We start from the raw sequence: 25290 nt of genomic DNA, 5'->3' as shown, positions 1-25290 counted from the left end.
TACTAATAGAATTAAAGTATTAAATAGAAGCTGCAGTTCCTCTTTATGGTAATTAGTAATAGAATTAAAGTATTAAATAGAATTAAAGTATTAAATAGAATTAAAGTATTAAATAGAGTGGTATAGAGTTGTAGTGTGGTATAGATAGAGTGGTCCCCACAATATAATAATAAAACCCTCAACTGCTCTGAATTCCACCAAACAAGTATCTGGACTGCGTAGTGTGGTGGCCCCGGTACACAATTTGGTACCGAGGCCACAATATAATTCAAAAACCCTCCACGTGTCAGAATTCCACCAAAAAAGGGTATGGACTGCGTAGTGTGGTGGCCCCGGTACACAATTTGGTACCGAGGCCACAATATAATTAAAAAATTGGGCATCAACTGTCACCGTTGTTTAATATCTGATACACCTAAATATGGACTGCACAGTGGAGTGGCCCCGGTAGTAAATTTGGTGCCGGGGCCACAATACCTCCTCCAACTTCCAAGTGTAGTGTTTATAAAGACAGACAGCGTCGAAGTGTTATTAGTTGACTTTCTTAACCCTAAAATTGTCCCTGTTGCAAATATTCGTGCAATGGACAGTTACTGGCATTGTCTGACACCACAAATCCCCATGAGAGTCTAAGTGGGGTAAGCCACTGGGAGATAATTTCCCTCATTTTCTCTAATATGTTGTCAGCGTTGTGCCTCTTATTAAAGCCTGTAATACACAATGTTGCCTGCCTTTGCACGAGCCGCCATTTTGTAGTTGCTGCTACTGATGCAGCTGTTGCTGTTGCTGCGGAAGGGGATGCATCTACTCAGTGGGCTGTCACAGTCATATAGTCCTTCGTTTGCCCAGAACCACTTGTCCACATGTCCGTGGTTAAGTGGACAGTGGGTACAACCGCATTTTTTAGAGCACTGAGGACACTTGATCGTACTTCTCTGTACATTTTTGGTATCGCCTGCCTAGTGAAGTGGAATCTCGACGGGATTTGGTACCGGGGACACAATACCTCCATCAACCCTCTAAATCCCACTCCACTGATGGCGGACACCGGGCGCACGTCTAACACCAACATTGCAGTTACAGCCGCAGTTATACGCTTTGCAATAGGGTGACTACTATCGTATTTTGTGGTCATGGCAAACGACTGTTGGACGGTCAATTGTTTTGTGAAAGACTTAGCGGTCTTACGACTTCCCCTCTGGGAAGATGACCGAATAACAGCAGCAACAGCAGCAGTGGCAGTAGTAGGCGTACCGCTGCAGGATTCCTCGGATGAATCCCGTATTGAGGAGGACTCAGTCTGGCTGCTGACTTGGGCTGCAGGACTGAATCTGATGGAGATTGTGGAGGAAGTTGACGAGGAGGGTGTTGCTGGTGTGTATCCAACTGGACCACGGGATTTAGGTGTCCCTGTACCGATGAGGGTCCTAGCCCCAGTTCCTGAACTAACCACTGAACTATGAAGGTTATTCAGGTGACGTATAAGGGAGGATGTTCCTAGGTGGGCAAGATCCTTACCCCTGCTTATTTGAGCTTTACATAAGCTACATATGGCCATACATTGGTTGTCTGGATTTGGATAAAAATAACTCCAGACCGAAGAGGTGCATTTTTTGGTCTTCTGACCAGGCATGACGATGGGCTTTTTCATCCCATGGACAGCAGCTGTTTCCCCCCCTGGTGCCTCATTTACAATAACCACATCACCATCCTCATCATCAAGTTCCTCCACAGCGCCAGCTACATCATCAATAGCCTCCTCCCGAGCCACCTCTTCCCGTACAGTGATGGGAAGGTCAGGCTTGACAACCACCAACATCCTTGGACTCGCCTTGTGGATTTGTGATAATTTCTCTTTAGAAGGCAGAGTTGTTTGCTGTTTTGTTGCTGACAGCATAACGCTCTTCAATTTTTTGTAGGGGGGGGAGGAGGAGGAGGGCTAAGATCCGTGGGTGAAGCTGAACCACTAGTCATGAACACGGGCCAGGGCCTAAGCTGTTCCTTGCCACTCCGTGTCGTAAATGGCATATTGGCAACTTTACGTTTCTCCTCAGATGATTTTAAGTTTCTCTTTTTGCTACTTTTTCTTAACTTGGGCTTTTTGGATTTTACATGCCCGGTACTACGAGATTGGGCATCGGGCTTGGAAGACGACGTTGATGGCATTTCATCGTCTATGTCATGACTAGTGGCAGCAGCTTCAGCATTAGGAGGAAGTGGGTCTTGATCTTTCCCTACTTTATCCTCCAAATTTTTGGTCTCCAAGATACTGCAGAATGTGTGAACTTGGTAATATTGCAGTACCAATGGACTTATACTGCTGTATTGGTTTTGCAAATTTGGTTATAATTATTATATATTTTTTTTTTTTTAAATTTTTTATTTTTTTTTACTTTTTTTTTATTTTTTAAAAACTTGGGAATAATGGGGAAATAACTATGCCCTTAGAAGCACAGAGCACAGGACACAGCACCACTGGACTGAACAGGACACGGCACAGGACCCAGCAGCACTACGGAACTCAGCAGGACAGAGCACAGGACACAGCACCACTGGACTGATACTGCAGAATGTGTGAACTTTGTAATATTGCAGTACCAATGGACTTATACTGCTGGATTGGTTTTGCAAATTTGGTTATAATTATTATATATATTTTTTTTTTTTTTTAATTTTTTTTTTTTTTTTAATTTTTTTTTATTTTTTAAAAACTTGGGAATAATGGGGAAATAACTATGCCCTTAGAAGCACAGAGCACAGGACACAGCACCACTGGACTGAACAGGACACGGCACAGGACCCAGCAGCACTACGGAACTCAGCAGGACAGAGCACAGGACACAGCACCACTGGACTGATACTGCAGAATGTGTGAACTTTGTAATATTGCAGTACCAATGGACTTATACTGCTGGATTGGTTTTGCAAATTTGGTTATAATTATATATTTATTTTTTTTAATTTTTAATAGTAATTTTTTTTTTACTTTTTTTTTTAATTTTTTAAAAACTTGGGAATAATGGGGAAATAACTATGCCCTTAGAAGCACAGGACACAGCACCACTGGACTGAACAGGACACGGCACAGGACCCAGCAGCACTACGGAACTCAGCAGGACAGAGCACAGCACACAGCACCACTGGACTGATACTGCAGAATGTGTAAACTTTGTAATATTGCAGTACCACTGGACTTTTACTGCTGAATGTGTGAACTTGGTAATATTGCAGTACCAATGGGCTTATACTGCTGGATTGGTTGTGCAAATTTTGTGGTAATTAAAAAAAATTAAATTAGTTTTTGGTATTTTTTTAAATAACTTTTTTTTATTTTTTTAAACACAGGGGAATATTGGGGAAATAACTATGCCCTTAGAAGCACAGAGCACAGGACACAGCACCACTGGACTGAACAGGACACAGCACAGGACCCAGCAGCACCACTGACCTCAGAAGGACAGAGCACAGCACACAGCACCACTGGACTGATACTGCAGAACACAGCACAGCACAGCACAGCACAGAACTAAACAGCACAGCACAGCACAGCACAGCACAGCACGAGATCTACCAGGACAGAGGACCACCTAACACACCCTCCCTCTACCCTGATCAATGCCCGAGTGAAGATGGCGGCGACTAGCGGGGAATTTATAGGATCCGAGTATCGCGAGATCCGACAACGGGATTATGAGTCAGAGCCTCAGTTTCAGATTTGAATTTGGCGCCAATACCCGGATCTGTCTTGGATCCGACTCGGATCGGCAACGTTCGGGTGGGCTCGGATTTCATAAATCCGAGTGCGCTCATCCCTAGTCAAAACTTACCAAACAGTGTGGCCCTGAGGCACTAACCACTGGTCCCAGGACGACTCCGTTTACGATTGGCCGGTGCTAAATCTGGCTTCAGTTTACCTGTCCCCCCTCTTGGCTCGCAGTGTCCTGCCCGTACAGAGCATTCCAAGGAGTTCTGTTTAATGAACCAAGAGCCAAGGTGCTTCGAAGAGGGTAGTGCCATTTGGCCAATCAGCGGTAGCACCGTGTGACCGGTTGCCGACTCACCACATTTGCCTTCCTGCCACAATCTGAAAGCAAAAGGTTAATGACATATCATGACACCTAACATCTAGGGTGGGTGCGGTGGGTTTTTCCAGCCGGGCAATGAGGCCTCCACATGCCTGTGGCCGGCGTATAACCTCTCCAGGGCGTCCCCCCCCCCCCCCCCCAGCCCATTGGTTGGCTACAGGAGAGGAGTTACCTTGAACCTTAAAGCTGCAGGTACCATTTGTTGTCCCTATCCCTGAGTTTAAGGACGTTCCGCTTAGGGCTTCACTTGTCATTGTTACTATACAGCATTATATTGCAGTTGGCCGTTTTTGTATCTATTTAGTATCTAATCGTGAGGATTAGACGCATGAGTATTGTAGTGAGAGTTCACAGCCCACTATAGATTCCATTTTATTTATTATTAGAGAGGAGGCACATTTATTAACCTATTGGCTAATCAAGATACCTAGACCTATAGTCAATATGTTTTGTATAAATTGGGTATTACAGGTATAAACAGGGGATTAAGGTATGTATTGTGTAGTTTACAATAATAATAAAATAAAAAGAAATAAAAAATTGTAAAAATAACTACATGAGAGTCAAGTTGTTGTGATACACTTTAATGGAACATGGAATATGTATATTTTGAACAACACCTGACATGGCTGTACGGTGAAAATTACTTTTGTTTTTAATCACATTTTCATACTTTATTTTCACTTTTCTACTATCTATTTATATTTCACTCATGGTTGTTTTAATGAATTGAATAAAATGATTTATTACATTAAAATTTTGAACTTAGAGTGCCTCCTTTATGGGAGAGAGATTTTTCTCTTTGTGTAACGAAGATATATATGTATAATATTATACAGTACACTACAACTGTGTAAGGAATTACTTTGAGATTTGCACCTCCGACAACTAGAGGTCTCTGTATTTGCAAAGTTGCCCTCAGATTTGCCCTTATCCAAGATGGCCAGTTTGGAATCAAGGAGAAACCATCTTGAATCCGGTTTCCTGTTTGGGCCTATAAATGGCACTTTCTGGTTCAGACATATGCGTGAGTATTCTGCTTGCTCACCTCCTGCTCCCTGCTCCTCTACCTGCATCTGTGACTATCCGCTTGTACACCGACCCGGAAAACGTCTGACTACTCTCTGGATATCTACTCGGCTATTGGGCTTCAGCTTATACCACCAGTATCGTACACACAGGTGTATATATTTATTTATTTATTTATTTTCACATACAGAGGTTTGGGACATATACACACAGAACAAGGTGGGACATGTATGTAATTAATAAAGGAAGTGATGAGACACAGTTAGTTCCCGCACTCCCCACGTGACTGGCTGATAATGTGCTGCTGGTTATTACAGGGGAAAGCTGCAGTCTCTCCCGTACAAGTAACAGTCTTATACATTGGAACACATTATCCTCATTCATTTTCGTGTAACGCAGCTACTGGTCATACTGGGACTTGTATGCAACACGGCTACTGGGTATACTGGGGAACCTGACTGGTATGTAACACGGCTACTGGGTATACTGGGACTTGTATGTAACATGGCTACTGGGTATACGGGGGAACCTGACTGGTATGTAACATGGCTACTGGTGTGCCTGACTGGTATGTAACATGGCTACTGGTTATACTGGGGCACCTGACTGGTATATAACACATACGGTTTTAATCTACACTATGGAAACACCTCCTGTCTTCTGTTGTAGATTTCCATGTCATATTCACTCTCTCTTCATGCATTTAGCATTGACGATCAACGAAAAGCACGACTCCTTGCGTAAGAAAATGTTAGATATACGCTGAAAAAATGCAATCTACAACTTATTTAAATCACATAGATTTTCATTATGCTGTTTAAATACACAAGGCAATTTTCATGTACAAAAATGTCCACAATATAAAGGATCTAACAGCTGTTTCTAATCTGGATGACCTGAAAGTGTAGAGGGAACAAGTGATGCAGATGAATTTGCTAAGAGAAATATTGCTACAAATCTGAGACTTTATTCCAGGGTTCAGTAGCAGAGGTTGTAGACTGTGTGCACTGGTATGGTATGGTGCGCTGTTGCTGCCTCCCACTGGATTTTCTCACTCTATGGAGCAGATTCAATTCAGTGCGGTGTCTCAGAAAATACACTCTGCTGAAATGCGTGTTTTTCCTCACTCCCTGTAGAAGTGTGCAGTAATATGAGTAGAGATTACTTACCGCAATAGGCGGCAGTGTTTCTGATCGCAGAAATCTTCCAAATGTGAAAATTGTATCAGTTATCCTTGAAGTGCAAAAAGATCTGGTTGGTGGGATCTGTAGCGGTTGTCTGGTGTTGGTCACGTCGCTCTGCGGCTGCTGTTGGTTTGGGGGCTTAGCTGGGTACAGCTTTGTGCTGTTGTGAGTAGACAATCCTCAGTCTGTTGTTCCCTGAGCCGGCTGATGTCTGCTATGTAGTGTGTGGATGAGACGTGTCCTGCTCTTGTGTGCTCAGCCATTGCTGTGTTAGTCAGTAACAGAAGTGCTGTACGTTACAGGGGGCATATTTAATAAAGCACGATAGTGCTTTTAACGGGTCATTAAGGTCCCACAGTGTCCTCCACAAATTTATTAGGGGGCATCGCAGCAGATATCATGGATATCTGCTGCTTTGCATTCCTCTTCGTTTTTTGGGAGCAGTCACCATTCAACAGAATGGTGACTGCTCCTGGCCGCACTCTAACAAGTCCCGAAAAAACATTTTTTTCGGTAACTTGTCATGTTAATGTACCAGCTGAGGCTGGCGTACATCATCCGAATTGAGGAAATCTAATTCTGTCAGCTCTGCTCCGGAGAGCAGAGCTGGACAGCGCATGTGTGGAGGGATCACATGATCCCTCCCTGTCACTCAGCGCTCTCTCTCTACAACTATCGTTGCAGAGACAGAGAGGGGATCTGTGTGCGCATGTCCAGTTCTTGGAACTGGACATGCGCAATTGAAGAGTGAAGAGAAGACCCGAAGACAGCGCTTCCGAAGAGGGGGGTAAGTATGATTTTTTTTTTTATCACTGAAACAGCAGTTTTTCGGAACTGCTGTTTCTGTGCAGGGCTGTACATAAATGTGAGAAGTAGTTCAATCCTTATCATTGCGATAAGGATTGAAAACTACTTTTCACTTTATGTGAATATTGATAAATGTGCCCCCAGAGGAGAAAACCACAGAACTGTCTCTACTCCAATCCTGACTCGTCACACAGGAATCAACAAGACCGTACTCCGATAAATTCCTAAACTGACAGCAGCAGCAGACACCCAGCACCGTTCCAACCAAGGACATCTGAATATAAGTTTTCGGGAAATCCATGGTATGATTCGTATGGGTATTATGTAATAGCTTGTCTTCTTTCCGTATCTACAGCTGTATTTGAATGTGTCTTTGTTTCGTTTTTTTCAGTTCAGCTGATGCAGATAGAGGAACATGGACAGAATCATCCTCTGGTTCGTGTTCCTTTCCCTACAAAACTGTGAGTTACTTGGTGCAATGCCAGAATCTCTGTACTGTAACTATATACCTGCTGTGGACTCACTAGTTTACCCTCATTTCCTATGTTGGCTGAAGTAATTTCTTAGCTTCTGCGTTTGACTGTATTTGTTGTGTATGTGATTCTTCATCAGTGTGTAAAGGTTGTAGATATGATCTGGAGTGGAAGAACTTGGCATGAATCCGGCTTGGCTTTTACATCTTGAACGGTTTTCCAGTTTGTCTCTCTGTCCTCTCTGAATATCTGTACGGATACAGAGCAAATACAGAACAGCAAGGGTATAAGTCTGATCGCACTACCCCGGGGTTGTCGTCACAGGGTAACTTCTGTATGGAGCCCGGGGGGCTCTGAGGTCATACAAATTCACCTTTTGTTAATTTTGCTCAGGGCCTGATTATCCAATAGGCTGACTAGGCTGCAGCATAGGGCGTAGGGTTTTGGAGGGAGCAAAATTGTGATATTTAGAGGCATAAACTGAAATTAATTTTAAAATATATTGGAGAACATTTCTTCACCAAAGTAAAAAAGGAAACATGAAAGAACAATGTAGTAAGGTTTTAATCTTATTAATCTTAAACATATTCCCATGGTACAGGCTGAAGACAGTGAGTCATACTTGGGCGGTCGCTTATAGCTTCTACCGTACAGTTGTGATTTTCATGAAAACTAAATGAGTGACAGAGATTGCCGTGAGCTTTTTAAAAAGCCAAATAGAGCTGAGTTTCAGACGGGTATAAGAACAGAGGGCTGTATCTAAGCTCGAAGGATAATAAAAATTAAGGCTGTATTGAACTGTATTGGTACTCTGGGGGTTAATTTGTGTGGTCTGCTCATGACGTCCGGATGAGTCATGGGGAGGAGTTACGGAGGTTATATATGGAATGGGCGGAGAAGAATCACTCTCTTAGACTGCTGGGCGTTGCCCACCCTCCCTCCCTATGGAACAATAAAGATGGTCATCTGCAGTGATCCTGTACCGGTACAGTTTGGCGGTGGTGGTTATCTTGGAGGAGCAGTGGCCCGGAAATCGCAGTAGAGTCGACGGCCAGTGGTAAGGGCACATGACGGTATCGGGCACGCTTAACCCACCTGTTTTCAAATGGAATAGGCTATTAGTCTTGGTACAAGTACTTCCCGACCGGGTTGACTTGTGGTTGCTTCCGTTAGCCTAGAAAAGGGGAGGGTTCTGTAGTGCCCGGGGCGGTAGCCCCGTTTAGGTAGATATGTGCACCTTGGGGTGTGTGGTTGTCCCCCATTTGCGGATGCCCCCTGGAAGGCTTGGGGCATCCTGGTTGGCCTGGCGGATGTCGACTCGGACTGCTCCTTCTCCACCACCATACCTGCAATAAATCCCGTGTTACTTTCCCCACATTTAAGTTGTCGTGTCTTTATTATGGTTATGGTTAAAACGATAAGAGTATAATGTAAGGAAAGGTTATCAGCCGTTAAGCATTTTATATAAACATTGGTGGGGAGGTGGGTGAAGAAAGCTGGATTTTAAATTAAGGACGTGTTTATTGTTACCTACCACGTACTAGCCTGGTGTAGAAGGTATTGCTGCCCGTTTATTGATTGCTGCTTGCGAGTTTCCAGGATTCCGTAGTGAGATGACAGCAGCAGGGGTTTCCAGGCACTAGGAAACCCCCCCCCCCTCGGTTTGCCTATGGCCTTAATAGACTGTAAAGTTAGCAAAGAGTCCTCCAGGTTCCGGTCTCCTGCTCATAACGTGCTGCTTCAGCCAGATCAAACCTCAAAGTTCATTGGCCCCTTGCTGCACAGTAGGGCCACTACTGTGCCCTAGTGATAATTATATTATGCACAGACTGGATGTGCCCCAAAAAATCTTCATTGAGTTAAGACAAGTTTTCACTTCTCTAATCTTCGTCGTTTTATATTTCGAAGAGGAGGATATCATTATCGGTAATTCAACATAATGATAAATTGACAGTGACACATGTTATTCATATATCACGATTTAGGCACGAGAGCATTGTTATAGTCACAGAGTAATTATCGCAGATTTGTGCGATAATTAAACACGATTGTATTTTATCATACCGAAACACATCACTTCTGTTGATTTGGTTTTCTAAACTTCCTAAAAATCATGATCAACGATGGAATGATGTCAAATGTGGAAGTGTGCACGCACTGACCACCAGCAGCGTAGGCAGATATCTGTAGAGTGTACAGAGTCACCATCTTTTCAGCAGATGGTTATGAGATGAGGATCACAAATCTGAAGGTCAATTGTGTAGGTGTGTACACATGGATCGGGACTTTCAGTCGTGGGTGAAATCGTTACAGAAATTGCACTTTAAGTATCATATATATATATATATATATATAACAAGCCTAGTGGCGTGTGTTAGTCTGTGTGTGTGAAAAAAAAAAAAACAAGCTGCAGCGCCACCTGCTGGGCGGAGTTATACACTGACCTACTAAATTCTTAGCATTATCTAATATTATAAAAGTAAAAGTCTAGCGGGGGGGGGTGGGTGTGTGTGTGTGTGTAAAAAACTATTTTCTCAGAAAGGGCTCATCCAATTGACCTGAAATTTGGTATACTGACATTATTTGACAAAAAAATTAGAATAGTGAGGTCCGTTAACTTCCATCATCCCCCCTTCCCCCCATGGGAGGGGTAGTAAAGGCTAAATTTACGAGTTGAGGGGTCAAACTCATTTTCGTGAGGTAATTTTACCTCATGAACACACATTAAAAAGGGCGCTTGCGTCGGGAAGTAACGCTCTTCCCCTGAGGAGGCCTGGGCTAGGCCAAATGCATGACAAGAAACTTTTTAAGACCTTAAGTAGCTTGATTTGACTAGAATGCATGAGTATCATGCACGGGTTAACTTGTGATTGCATAATTGTGTACCCAGCTTTAATTGTGATTGTTGATAATGCACTGTATGCTTCTATTTTTACAGTCCTATCTTCATTCTTTTTTCTTACTGTTAGTTTCCCCCTTTTGTAAAATGAACTAGAATCTACACCAGGCTAAAGGAATTTGGACTATTATAGAGAGGCTAAATGTTTCTGGCCTAATTGAGATCCAAACTTTTTTTTTTCCTCTTAATATGGCAAATTTATTATTCTCCCATTACATATACAACAGCTAACAAGATCAAGTTTTGACACTTCAAATAAAGACGTCCCCAATGAAAAGTGAGATTGAATCATTGTGACTGGTGCTTTGGGTGCTGAATGGTCTGTAGGCTGAAGAGAGCTGAGCGTGGGAGCTCTGTACATATGTTCTATACAATGTCTGGGTTCTACACGACACCTGTAACATTTACTGTGTATGTAATAACCATATTATGAGGACGCTGCACCGTATCTAGAACTCAATGTACAGAATGTTCTTTTGTGTCAATAATGGAACGTTTACATTGTCAGATGTGTTATCCGAGACATCCAGTGAACGGAGCATATATGTAACAGAGGGAGGACGTGTGACTCTGGAAGTAAAAGCAATTTGGTTAAATAACAAAATCAGAGATGTCTCGTGGATCACAGCTGACGTTATCCATTTTGCTACAACAACACCGGACGGAAATGTGGATATACGAGAATCTCGTTATAAAGGAAGACTGCGCAGTTCTAACGATGCTTCGTTAACCATAATTAATGTAACGCTGGAAGACCAAGGACTGTACAGAGCTGATATAGAGTTATCCGATGGAGAAACGCATGGTCAGCTGTATCGAATAATTTTCGGTGAGTTATTTTAACCTATATAATATAATAAATAGTATGATCCAAGATAGATATGAAGCTGGGCTGCAGTGAGTGGGAGTGGGGGGGGGGGGGGCAGCAGATGTCCAGGACACAGGGAGTGTTTCAGAGGAAATAGTCCTGATAGAGAACCATGAAATGTACTTTAGTAAGTTTTAAAAAAATATCTTTACAAAATCCAGCAGCACTGACGTTGGTAGACGTAAAATTTATAACACGGGAGGTAATTGTGCACTACCTTTCCCACACATAACTGAAGCCACGATATATATAGTTATGCCTTTTAGTCAGTAAATGAAATGTTTATATTTTATTTGCATGGCCTTGTCTACCTCAAGCACCTTCTTATATTCTTCTAAATACCCAATAAGACAGGTGGCTGGTTAAACATCGACAGACTCCACCAATTATTATTTTAAACCGATTCCATACTCTGCTGTTTTGGATGATTTTAGTTCTTCTGTTTTACTTCATATACAACATAAAGGTTCCGCAGAGAAGATACAGTAAAACAGTACATGTGGAAGGCAGTTCAGAATTGGTAGAGTTGGATGACACTGCTTCCTCTAGCAACCAGGGGAATGGTCTCTCCAGCACAGAGGGGACCAAAGTTACTCAGGGGCCCAGGCAGATTGTGGTGGTAGGGGATTCAATTATTAGGCAGGTAGATAGGGCAATCTGTTACCGGGACTGTGCATGCCGAACAGTGTGTTGTCTCCCGGGTGCTCGGGCTCGGCATATTGCGGATCGGGTGGACAGATTGTTGGGAGGGGCTGGGAATGACCCAGCGGTTTTGGTGCATGTTGGCACCAATGACCGAGTTAGAGGAAGAAGGGGTGTCCTAAAGAATGATTTCAGGGACATAGGTCGCAAACTTAAGGCAAGGACATCCAAGGTAGTATTTTCGGAAATACTACCTGTGCCACGCGCTAGTCCAGGGAGGCAGCGGGAGATTAGGGAGGTTAATGCGTGGCTAAAAGATTGGTGTAGGAAGGAGGGTTTTGGATTCTTAGAGCACTGGGCTGATTTCTCGGTCAGTTGCCATCTTTATTGTCGTGATGGATTGCACCTGAATGAGGAGGGGGCTGCAGTGCTAGGGGAGAGGATGGTTAGAAGGTTGGAGGAGATTTTAAACTAGGCTCCGGGGGGGAGGGGCAAGCAAGTATTTATGGGATAAACATTGAGAGTAGTAAGGAGGAATTTAACAAGAGTAAAGGGGGTGGAGAGGGGGGAAAGGGAAGCATAGCCGATAAGGAGCGGCCTTTTTTAAAGCAAAAAGAAATACCTAAGGGAGGCAATAGACTTAAGTGTATGCTTGCAAATGCAAGAAGCCTGACAGGTAAAATGGGGGAGTTAGAACTAGTAGCAATGAATGAGCAGTATGATATTATAGGTATTCCTGAGACCTGGTGGGATGATACACATGACTGGGCAGTCAACTTGGAAGGCTATTCTCTCTTCAGGAGGGATAGGGTAAATAAAAGGGGAGGAGGAGTATGTCTTTATATTAAGCCAGAATTAAAACCAAGTATTCAGGAAGTTATATACGAGAATATTGGTGATAATATAGAGGCATTGTGGGTGGAAATATCCAGCGGAGGAAAAAGTTCAGAGAAGTTGCTGATAGGGATATGCTATAAACCGCCAGATATAAGTACGATTGAGGAAGCCCAACTTCTACAGCAAATTGAAAAGGCTACACAACTAGGTCAAATTTTAATTATGGGGGATTTTAATTATCCGGACATTGATTGGAGTACTGAAAAAGTTTTTTAAGTATATAAATGGCAAAAGGATTAAAAAAGATAATATAGGACCCCTAAGAAGTGAGATGGGTGAATTGATAAATGATACTAAGGAAAAAGCAGAGATATTAAACATGTTCTTTTCTTCAGTATTTACCAGAGAGGAACAAATGGTAGAAGTAATACATAAAAATGGAAATAAAACCATGCCATTAATTAATACTTGGTTTCAGAGGAAGAAGTTCAAAGGCGACTGAAGAATATTAAGATAAATAAAGCTCCAGGTCCAGATGGCATACACCCAAGGGTCCTTATGGAGTTAAACTCGGAAATAGCTAGACCGTTATTCTTAATTTTCAGAGATTCAATCTCATCAGGCTCAGTACCAAGGGATTGGCGAATAGCAGATGTGGTGCCGTTGTTTAAAAAGAGGACGAGATCACAACCAGAGAATTATAGACCTGTAAGCCTGACATCAATAGTGGGGAAACTACTGGAAGGTATTTTAAGGGACAGTATTCAGGATTACTTGGTACGCAATAAAATTATTAGTGGGAATCAACATGGATTTGTGAGGGATAGGTCATGTCAAACTAATCTAATTAGTTTCTACGAGGAAGTTAGTGGGAACTTAGACCAGGGCAGGACAGTAGATGTGGTCTACTTAGATTTTGCAAAGGCCTTTGATACAGTGCCACACAAAAGGTTGGTTTACAAAATAAGGGAACTGGGTCTAGGAATCAAAATTTGTACTTGGATCGAAAACTGGTTAGAGAATAGGGAACAGAGAGTTGTGATAAATGGAACATTTTCTAATTGGTCAAAGGTCTTAAGTGGAGTACCTCAAGGTTCCGTGCTGGGACCACTCCTTTTTAATATATTTATTAATGACCTTGGTGATGGTTTAGAGAGTAAAGTTTCTATTTTTGCAGATGACACTAAACTCTGTAAGGTAATAAAATCAGAGCAAGATGTAGCTTCTCTACAGAGGGACTTAAATAAACTGGAGGATTGGGCGGCTAAATGGAATATAAGGTTTAACACAGATAAATGTAAGGTTATGCATTCAGGGATTAAAAACAAGAACGCAATCTATAAATTAAATGGAATTAATTTGGGAGAATCTATAATGGAAAAGGATTTGGGAGTGCTCGTAGACAGACTTAGCAATAGTGCTCAATGTCAAGCAGCAGCTGCAAGGGCAAACAAAGTATTGGCATGCATAAAAAGGGGCATAGATGCAAGGGAAGACAGTGTAATTTTGCCACTTTATAAATCGTTGGTAAGACCTCATCTTGAATATGCAGTATTGTTCTGGGCACCACTTTATAAAAAAGATAATTTGGAACTAGAAAGGGTTCAGAGAAGGGCGACAAAATTGATAAAGGGTATGGAGTCATTAAGTTATGAGGAAAGGTTAGCCAGTTTAGGCATGTTTAATGTAGAAAAGAGGCGTCTAAGAGGGGATATGATTACTATGTACAAATACATTAGGGGTCAATAGAAGAGAGCTTTCATGGGAACTTTTTACCCCAAGGACCATACACAGGACACGTGGTCATCCCCTGAGGTTAGAGGAGAGGAAATTTCACAACCAGCAAAGGAAGGGGTTCTTTACAGTAAGGGCAGTCAAGATATGGAATTCATTGCCAGGGAAGGTTGTGATGGCAGATTCAATAGATATGTTTAAGAAAGGGTTAGACAAATTTTTAGCGGAAAGGTGTATCCAGGGATACGACCGTTAATTTAAAATAAAGGATAGTAGTGGATATAGGGTAAAAATTGGATTGCAATATTGAGTCTGGGGGGATTTTCAAAATTGAAACAGATGGGCGGTTGCCTACTCTGGATTAAAAAATTTTTTTAAAAAAAAACAAAACATTTTTTTCTCTTTTTTTTTTTTTTTCATGGTCGTTGGTGGGGGGAGCAGGGTAGTTAAAATAAAAAAAAAAAAACATACTCACGTGATCGCGGCACCGGCATCCCTCCTCTCTGCTCCATTGCTCCAGACTGACTGAATGCCGGGTGTGACATCATCATGTCATCTACAAAATGACAGCTAAAATCTGATTGGTTGCTATAGGCAACATCTCCGCTTTTTCAAACCTGCAGTTTAGTAAATCTAGCCCTAAGGGACCTCCGATTAGCCTGAACATCAGAACCTAGGTAGGTAATATTTGGAGATGTACCTGGGATATTCCCTTTTAATTGATTATTTTGTTCCACGTTAATTAAATTGCACTCACTGTTTTTGTACAGTGAACTGTTTTCAAATTCTGCATAGATTTTAATTTCTCATAGGAAATAAATAATGATTTGCTGTGACCCTTTAATTAACACACTCTGTATATGTTGTTCTATGCAGCCAAGATACCAGATAATAATGTACTCACTGAGGCCTCCATTCCGGATCCCTGCAGTGTGTCCTGCAGGATAAATGGATCAGATGTGATTCTCACCTGTGATATAACTGAGCTGTATGACCCAGGGATCTGCTCCTGTGTTACATGGACGTCAGACTGCAGCAGATGTGTCCTGGAGGAATCCTGCAGAGAAGGTAATAGAGATATTCTGTGTCAGGGTTATCATGAGGCCAAACCCTCTATTAATGGAGGTTCATGACGTTTTATATACCCTATATAAAAGCTCTTAAGACAAACTAATGTACTATATAAAATATCTCTCTCTAAGACCCTGTAGTCTTACATTTCAGTTCATTACATGAAATTAAAATCACTTCGCTGAGAAAGGCACAGGCTCATTCAAAGTAAAACGTGTCCTAAACATAACAATCAGTACAACACAAACCCCAAACGTTGTAGACACATCCTCATCCTGATGACACAGGACAGAGTCCGGTTTACAAGATTGGTCCCTGTAATGTTTGTCTATATGAAGTATCAAGTGCAAGAAATGTAACTGCCTCACAGCGCTGGGGTCATGAGTTCAATTCCGGACCACGGCCTTATCTGTGTGAAGTTTGTGTGTTCTCCCCGTATCTGCGTGGGTTTCCTCCGGGTGCTCCGGTTTCCTCCCACAATCCAAAAAACATACTGGTAGATTGATTGGATTCTGATAAAAATGGACAATAGTGTGTGTGTGTGGTAGGGAATATAGATGGTGATGGTGATTTTTAGTACAATTTGGTTTTGGTCGTCTTCCAGGGATTATCCTATAAATTTACTGTGGAAACTGTTATGTCTGTGATCTATTTTTTATTTGATGTTCCCTCTTTTTTAAATAAATTACATGTTCTTAAATCTCTTATTTCAGATGGCAAGACAGACAGGAGCCGTGTTGGGGTAATATTGGGGGTCTTGATCCTCACCGTGGTGCTGGTGGTAATTGCCCTGATCATGCTGGGATATAAGATAGTATGTATAACTTTATATCAAACTTGTTTTTTATGTCAGTCTCAGTGTTTTTTTGTTTCTCCTTGGAAGCATGAGCCGATATAATTATATAATACACAAGTGATGTGTAATATATGTGAATAATAATAGTCACATAGAGGAAGTATGTTCTAGGTGCTGCACAAAGCTGCTTCTTCTGCGCCGTCCACTTAAACGTCCGCCAACTAGCAGTTCACATAGGTGTGCTGAGAGGCTCTATGTGTTACCGAATATTTATTTGTTCCAATTCCTTGTCCTATTACAGCTGTCGTAGTACAGGAAATGTTTTGCATAGAATTTCCACATTTGTGGCTGCGTCTTTCTGTTGCAATTACAGCGGTGCTGAGCCACTGACACAACGCTAGAACAGGGGAAGGAGAGAGTATCAGGGCAGATTGTGAACATTCTGATCACTGGTTCATTCACTTCTGCCAGTGTTCCGGGGGAATTCAGCAACGTTCCAGCATCCTCTGTCCTTAATGGGGAGAATTGAGTGGTTCTTCATTCTCAGGAAACATCTGTATTATTCCTATCAAAGTAAATTTGCTAAACAATTTCATTACCACTGACGTCAGGTTGCTGTGAGCACACTGACACATTAGTACCACTTCCTACTGTGTGAATGACGAAACAGTCTGTAGAAGTTGTTATGACCTGTGCTGGTATCCTCCTTCTGGTGCAACCCGCAAGCCTAATTAGGTACACGGGCAGAAGTTAAACCCAGTTGCAGCTGCTGATCAGACATCCACAGAAAGATAAAACGACATACAGAGCACAATCCATTAGGTATCGTACTACCCCAAAGAGAATAGGGGGAGAGGCACTAGCATTTGGATTTTTGGATTTTTTTCAAATGTTCAGACTATTTTATTTTACTATTTGGAAGAGGGCAGGTAATTCCCAGGTCAGCTACTCCCATGAGATGTGCGTCTGATTCCTATGTGGAGACTGTGTTATTTCAGCTGCCCCTCTCGGTGATGCAAATCTCCGAGTGGAAGCAGAGATAAGGTATTGGGGGGATGATGGTGGGTTAAAGGATAATAGTTACGTTTTTAATAGTTCCTTTAAATTAACTTTATGCCTAGAACACTTTAGAAATGTTTGAGGAGATTATATTTAACATGCAATTTGTCTCCTTGTAGAAAAATATGATTCCACTAGGAAGATCACATACATCCAAAGATCAACAGTTTCAGGAAATAATGATGAAACTGGTACTGCTGCCTTAGGTGGTATGAGGGGAACAGTAGGATCTAGATGGCTCTGGTAAGTGAGTTTTTCTTCTTAAATATACACCCTTCCCCGTACTCTGCCCAAAACTACAGTTTTAGATTTGGGTGTGTCATCATTTATCCTATGACCACCTCTGTCTATAATGTCTAGTACATGCTTTGTATATAATAGAGAAACATGTAACTTGTAAATGTGTTACATAAGAAGCGCTGACGGACATTGTCATGTGTACAGCGTGCAAACAGCACATACAGTTTCTCAGACAGCTAGATTTTTTTGGAAAACTGGCTGTAACCATGATCGATACCTCCCAACATTTAGAGTCCCGAAAGAGGGATAACATAAGCCACGCCCACTAGTGAAAGCCCCGCCCCTGTGGCAGCTCGGGAGGTATGCAGCTGTTCTGTGTATATATGGGGGAGGTTTGATCTGGTCATTTGGGCATACGACATGTGCTGGTCACAACGTAACGATAGTACCATCCATCCCTCATTTGCATAGAGACTCCCCTGTCACTAGCTGATCAGAGGCAGCTCCGCCTCCAGTTACTCTGTCTCTGCACACTGTGACGGCCATTTTGTCGAAGCTCGTCTTGGCCCCGAAATCCATACCGGGAGTTCTCTGTAACATTTCTGTGGGCATACCTCCCAAGTGTCCCGATTCCAGCGGGACAGTCCACTTGAATTCGGGAACTGTCGCGCTGGAATCGGGACACTTGGGAGATACGATAATGGGAACATTATAGTGTACAGAGGACTTAATAGCAATAGAAAATGTATTTTCAGAAATTATCTAAAGTGAATTAAATTATGGAAAAACGTATAAAGCTTGTTGTGACATTTATGCGTTTCCATCCATTATAGATCATTTGCAAACATTGAATTTAGGTGCAAAAGTTCCACTGAAACAAAGAAACCAATCAGCTATTGTCTGTCTAGTGCAAGTTGGATATTGAAAGCAAGTATCTGATTTGCTGCTATGGTTTAGTACATAGTTTACATGTTCTATCTGTTTTACTTGTGTGTTTTATTACACACAAGCTAAACTCTAGATGATGATATTTGTCGCTCCCCTAATAATGGTTATTAATGTTCTGTTTGCATTTTTATTACATTTTAATGTAGTAATATTTGATCTGTTATAGGACACGACTTCTTTCCCGCAATGAAGCACCTTTTTCTCCAACACATCTTTTGGACACGAGACAAAGTATTTTTGCACAATCTGGCTCCAGGTCAAATCACTGGATATATATAGAGCATGGAGGAGTGCTAAGGATTTTAAATAGGAAATTGACCCCAGGGTCGTTCTTGTATTTGTCATTAGAGAAGGAAGGACAACAGTGCACATTGACTGTGTGTATTCTAGGGGATAAATGTTTCAAGCTGCGTGTTTTCGGCAGCTTTGCAAGTTGTTGCCTATAGCAACCAATCAGATTCTAGTTATTTTTTATTTAGTACATACTAAAAATGATAGCTACAATCTGATTGGTTGCTATAGGCAACATCTCCACTTTTCAAACCCGCCGGAAACTCTTAGCTTGATACATTTATCCCTAGATAAATAAGTATGTTTTTGGAGTGTGGGCGGAAACCGGAGCACCTGGAGGAAACCCACGCAAACACTGGGAGAACATACAAACTCCTTACAGATGAGTCCATTGTCGGGAATTTAACTCATGACTCCAGCGCTGTAAGGCAGAAGTGCTAACCACTTGGCCACCGTGCTTCAAATATCGCCAGAGCAGCTGAGTGATATTTAGCTGCCCGGTAATGCTGGCTGCCAGCGCTAAGTGTGGTTTCTATGTATCTGCACCCCAGTGTTTGCTGGAGAAATGACCCAAACATAGATAGGCCCTTGTATTTTAGTGAGTTTTTTTTAAGGGTGTTCTCCACCTAACCTTATTGTACACTGACCACCCCCTCACTTACCCCATAACAGTGCTTTAGTGGGGGGCTCCCCCCTGGTTTCCCCACTGTTTGTTTCTGCTATTAATGTGAGTGCAAGGGCCCTGCTGTATGAAACAAATGGTGGGGATCTCACACTAAATTACTCTCACAGGTAAGAGAGGATTGGGGTAAAATAGGTTTAATAAGTTGTGGAAAACCCCTTTTAAAATATTTGCAAACTAATGACAAACTATTTGAATTTATAATCTCTCAGGAATCCTCATGAATAAGATACAATACTTGACAAAAAATGGCCCATTCTTCAAAGTCCAGAATTTCAGTTGAGAAGCTGTTCTGTATCTTTCTGTAGTACGGACTACTCATAGAAGACTTGGTCATATTTCAGTGTTTCAGTCTATATTTTAGACCCCTTCTCGTTTCCTGTTATTAGAAGATAAAGCTACTCCGTATGTAGAGAAATGTAAAATAGAAGGTTAGCATTTGCATACAGTCACAGCCTGACGTTATAGGAACATATTAAACGATAAGGAGCTATGATCGGAAGTGCCACACAAGCTCAAGGGTTTCTCCTTCAAACATTAGTGCCTCATCCCAGCGCCAACATTCAGAATGTAATAAGTGTTTTTGTATTTTATAGTCTCCTAATTGTTCTATAGAAACAATTCAACAAATTCAAGAAAGACATTAGCTTTTTAATGGAGTACAAAAATGGCTTCCATGGATGTACAATGCTAATAGCTTTTCCCTGTGCCATGATGTGGGTAAAGTGCAGTTGTTGGAGGTTTATGGTAGTATAGTAATGGCTTAGCAAATAAACCATTCTACATAGAGAACGAGAATGCATAATGTCTTCCAGTGAATGGGAGACTTTGCATGGCTGCAAAACCAATATCCAGGAAATGCAATTCTCCGAGGAAAGTTCATTTCTATGGACATTGGCATCGGGAGTTTCAAAAACTGCTAATGTCTGGCCTATGACTGGACAGTGGTAATAGCAGTAGAAGTTAGGGATCGAAAGTGTGTTCCCTATCTTCATTTACTTTGTTTAAAACCCACTCTGAAACTCGCTGAGTGTCAGAGCAACACTTACCATTTCTGGCTCCTGTCCCTTCCTTGTGAAACCTTGTATTCCTTGCCTCCTGTGGATTCCTTTGTACTGAACCGCTTGCTGACCACTCTCAAATCTCTGTGACCTGTGTACCGACCCAGCCTGATTGACTACGACATTGCATTCTGATTCTGCCTGCTTCTCCTTCCTGTGTACCGACTCGGTTTGTTTACTATGCATCTCCTGTTCCTACTCCGCTGCACTAAATCTTGGGGCGAACCTGAGGACCGCGACCTGCGACTCTTGGCAGCGAAGCCCATCCCGCCTTGCGATGGTTCTTAGTAAATACAGGGGGGGGGTCGTTAGACTCCGGGCCTCAGGTAAGCCAGGGCTAATCAAGATTAGTAGTAGTATCCAGTATCTGTTACAGTTTGCTCTGACCATGGATCCAGCGGCAAAAGATCTACTGGAGCATTTAGTAGGAAGGATGGATAAGGAAGAGGCTAACCAAGAGCAACTACTCAAATTTCTCCAGAGTCTATCTACCCGGTTGGACGTCATCCAAAACATTTTGGTGGCTACTGGACCGCCTGCACCGGTAGTTGCAGCCCCAGACCCCCTGCCAGCAGCAGCCGCAGCTTCTTCCTCTCAATTACGGATACCTAATCCGCCTAAGTTCGACGGAGATCCTAAGTATTGCAGAGGATTTTTGAACCAATGCTCCATCCAATTCGAGCTTCTGCCAGGGAACTTTCCTTCTGAAAAAGCTAAGGCGGCTTATGTGATATCTCTGCTGTCCAGCCAAGCCTTAGCATGGGCTTCCCCCTTATGAGAGAGGAATGATCCCATTCTGTATAACTTCACTACCTTCTTGTCCACTTTCAAAAAGATTTTTGATGAGCCAGGTAGGGTATCCAATGCTGCTACTGGTTTATTGCGTCTCCGCCAAGGAAACCATTCTGTGGGGCAGCATGCGGTCCACTTCAGAACTATGGCCTCTGAACCCGCCTCTTGGCCGAAGAGAGGGAGAGGAGATTTCGAAAAACAAGTTGTGTCTATATTGTGGAGAAAGCAGCTATCTTTTGAGCTCCTGCACCAAACGTCCGGAAAACGACAGTGCCTAACGTGTTCGGGAGCTGTATCGTTGGGCCTCCTCCCTCAGTCTTCCTTAGTTTCTTGTAGTAATGATTGCCTGACCATTCTCATTTCTTTACGGTCAGGACAATATATCTTCTCGCAGTCCGCGCTCCTTGACTCTGGAGCCGCAGGAAATTTCTTTTCAGCTGCCTTGGTATAGTAATTTTGCGTTCCCACACAAGACTTAGAACAAGCTATCTCCCTTCTGGCCATCGATGGGGGAAGAATTCCTGCAGGATCCATCCTAGTTCATACTACTCCCCTCCTTCTCCAAATAGGAGCACTCCATCAGGAGAGTTTCTCCTTCCTTCGTCTTCATTCCCCTACCCTAGATTGGAGGTCTGGTCATATCCTATCTTGGGGACAGTTCTGCTTCTCACACTGCCTCCAAAGGGTGGTTCCCCCAGATTTTTCCAAACGCTCTCAAACGTTTCCATTGACCCTACTGCCTGAGCCCTACCAAACCTTCTCTGATGCCTTCTGCCAACAAGAAGCCACTAGACTCCATCCTAATCGAATCTGGGATTGTGGTATTGACCTCATGCCTGGCAAACCTATTCCTCGAAGCCGTGTTTATCCTCTTTCGGTTCCTGAGTCTAAAGCCATGGAGGAGTATGTCCAAGAGAACTTAAGAAGGGGCTTCAGCCGTAAATCCACCTCCCCAGCTGGGGCTCGCCGCTTATTTGTGAAAAAGAAGGATTGGGGTCTTCGCCCTTGCACTACAGAGGCCTAGATGCCATTACCATCAAGAATTGATATCCACTGCCATTGATTTCTGAATTGTTCGACCGTATTAAAGGTGCCACCATCTTTTCTAAACTTTATCTTAGAGGAGCGTATAACCTCATACGCATTAAGGAGGGGGATGAATGAAAAACAGCATTTAACACCCGGGACGGTCATTTTGAGTATTTGGTCATGCCCTTTGGATTATGCAATGCCCTGGCTATCTTTCAGAGTTTTATGAATTAACTCTCTCAAGAACTCCTGTATCAATCAGTAGTCATCTACTTAGATGATATACTCATCTTTTCTCAACATCTAGTAACCCATCGCAGACATGTACTGGAAGTTCTATCCCGTATCAGGAAGAATCATCTATTTTGCAAATTAGAAAAATGTACCTTTTGAGCAGAAGCAAATTCCTTTCTTGGGATATATCATTTCTGGCACCGCACTGCAAATGGATCCCACCAAATTGAAAGCCATACTTGACTGGCCTCAACCTTCAGGTCTTAAAGCTACTCAGAGCTTCCTAGGGTTCTCCAACTATTATCGCAAGTTCATCAAGGGTTACTCTTCACTAGTGGCTCCTATCACTGCTTTGACCGGTAAGTCTGCTAATGCTAGCGTATGGCGTGCAGAAGCTACCCAAGCCTTTGTCCTACTGAAGTCTCTCTTCTCCTCAGCACCCATCCTCTAACAGCCCGATTGCTCACGTTCCTTCATCCTAGAAGTGAATGCCTCTTCCGTTGGTAAAGGAGCAGTACTTTCACAACGGGACTCTTCTGGCAAACTTCATCCTTGCGGATTCTTTTCCCGTCGTGTGTTACCTGCTGAGAGAAATTATGGGATAGGTGATAAGGAGCTCCTGACCATCAAACTGGCTCTCTCCCTGAATGGAGGCATCTGCTAGAAGGGGCACAATTCCCTATTACCATCTATACAGATCGCAAGAATTTACTATACTTACGTACTGCCCATTGTCTAAATCCTGGCAAGCAAGATGGTTCTTATTCTTCTCTCGCGTTGATTTTAACATCACCTTTTATTCTGGTTCAAAGAATACGAAGGCGACGCCTTATCTCGCTCTTTTGATCCAGCTGACATGGAACCCTTGGAGAAGAATAAATTCATTTTAGACCCTTGCCGAGTATTGGCAGCTACACACCTTAACAAGGGTTGCCCCCCGGGCAAGACTTTCATCCTTCCATATCTGCTCAACCAACTACTACGCTGGGCTCATCGCTCTCTCTTCTCCGGGCATACCAGCATCCGCAAAACCTGGGACTTGTTGTCTCAAAGTTACTGGTGGCCTTCCTTACTGGAGGATATGAAGAGATTTATTGCTGCTTGTTCTGAATGTGCTCAACACAAGACCTCCAGGAGAAGACCTTACGGATGTTTACTCCCATTACCCATTCCTGATTATCCTTGGTCACAAATTTCCATGGACTTCATCACAGACCTTCCTCCTTCCAAATCCTGTACTGTGGTGCTAGTGGTCATGGATCGCTTCTCTAAAACAGCCCACTTTATTACTCTTAAAGGTCTTCCGTCTTCATCCTCCTTAGCCGATATCTTTATCAAAGAGATATTTCGCCTCCATGGAGAATCCGAAAGAGTGGTCAGGCAGAACTAGGGTCAGAATCCAAATATCAAGGTTTCCAGAAACAGTGCTGGAGCCTAGAAACTAGATACTCTGGCACCCTAGAGGTTCCAGAGTCAGGTTAAAATACATACTGCCTCTCTTTCATTGGTGGACGTGTGGTCGGCGGTTAGCGGTTCTGACCGCCGACAGGACATGCTGGCTGCCGTCTCAGTCTTTTGTCTGTTTGTTTTTTTGTTTTACCCTGAAATGTGTCGGTCTCTCAGCTGCTGGACTCTTGTGTGTTGTTTGGTGGAGATGTTGTTGTTTTTTTTATCTCCTGATTTGAGAGATTTGAAGGACACGGCTCATTTTTTATTTCTGCTGCAAACATCCCTCAATCCAACTGGCAAAATCTTCTGGGACCCCATGGACTGACGGGAAGCCACCCCTGCTGGGTCTTGTAGTCCCAGGCTGTTCAGGGTTCATAGCGTGGAGTTTGAATATAAATTGTGCAGTTGGCAGTGGATGCAGCTGATAAACCGTGGTGAGCAGAATCCATACATTGCTGCTAGTTTGGGAGGAGAGGAGTTTATTGTAGAAATAAAAAAATAAAATAAAAAAATTGCAGAGCATTAAAAAAAAAAAAATTTTGTATGTCCTATATGTTTGTACCATAATAAAAGTTAACATGATTAAAATAATAAAGTACGTAGTATTTATTTGCATATAATCTTGGCTCAAGCAATGAACAGGAATTTTTTTTCAAGCACTGTGAGGCTCACAATCTAATCTGGCCGAGGGATACATCGCAGCAAACTTGCTTGACACCTGGATTCAGATTGTCCTTGAGTGTCAATCAGTGGGCGAATAACCAGATTTCTAGGAGTTTTGGTTTTGGACTCTGCTCTTATTTTCTACTGAGCTCATGAAAGTTTGTTTTATCTGTCAGATTATTTTCTTTGCAAAATCCCCTCTGGCTGAGCAAGTAGTACAGCAGGCTGATTAAACACTCTCTACCCATGCTACAGCTATTTCAGTCCCCTATCTCATCATTGTACTTTCAATTATACTCAAGGCTTTCTCTATCATCACAAGTATAAAGAAATTAAACTGAGTTTGAACCACTCTCCTCTCATGACTCTCCAAGAATTCAGCTACTCCATCACCTGTTCTTTATTATTCTCCATTTA

The 25290-nt window shown here is 42.5% G+C and overlaps 1 protein-coding gene across 10 annotated transcripts in view; it reads left to right on the top strand.

The window, feature by feature from the left end:
• LOC142109107 (uncharacterized) overlaps positions 1-25290 on the top strand; it is a 125297-nt gene that overhangs the window by 44695 nt on the left and 55312 nt on the right. For 6 of the 10 annotated variants that reach the window (XR_012680284.1, XR_012680283.1, XR_012680285.1 and 3 more), the window contains exons 4-7: positions 15435-15626; positions 16343-16443; positions 17604-17727; positions 18839-24741. The exons of 1 other annotated variant lie outside the window; for it this stretch is intronic. Coding sequence is in view for 2 of the 9 variants with exons in the window: in XM_075193152.1 (XP_075049253.1) it covers positions 7521-7566; positions 10986-11306; positions 15435-15626; positions 16343-16443; positions 17604-17690 (747 nt within the window). In the remaining 7 variants the exon portion in view is untranslated. Of the gene's footprint in view, positions 1-7274; positions 7408-7496; positions 7567-10985; positions 11307-15434; positions 15627-16342; positions 16444-17603; positions 17728-18838; positions 24743-25290 lie in introns of those variants that run through there. 3 more of the 10 variants (XM_075193153.1, XM_075193152.1, XR_012680278.1) reach the window with 3 other exon arrangements.

This window comes from Mixophyes fleayi, chromosome 12 (assembly GCF_038048845.1).
Source record: "Mixophyes fleayi isolate aMixFle1 chromosome 12, aMixFle1.hap1, whole genome shotgun sequence".
Lineage (NCBI taxonomy): Eukaryota > Metazoa > Chordata > Amphibia > Anura > Limnodynastidae > Mixophyes > Mixophyes fleayi.
Note: the sequence above shows the minus strand (reverse complement) of the source record. Positions and strands in the feature narration are given on the sequence as shown.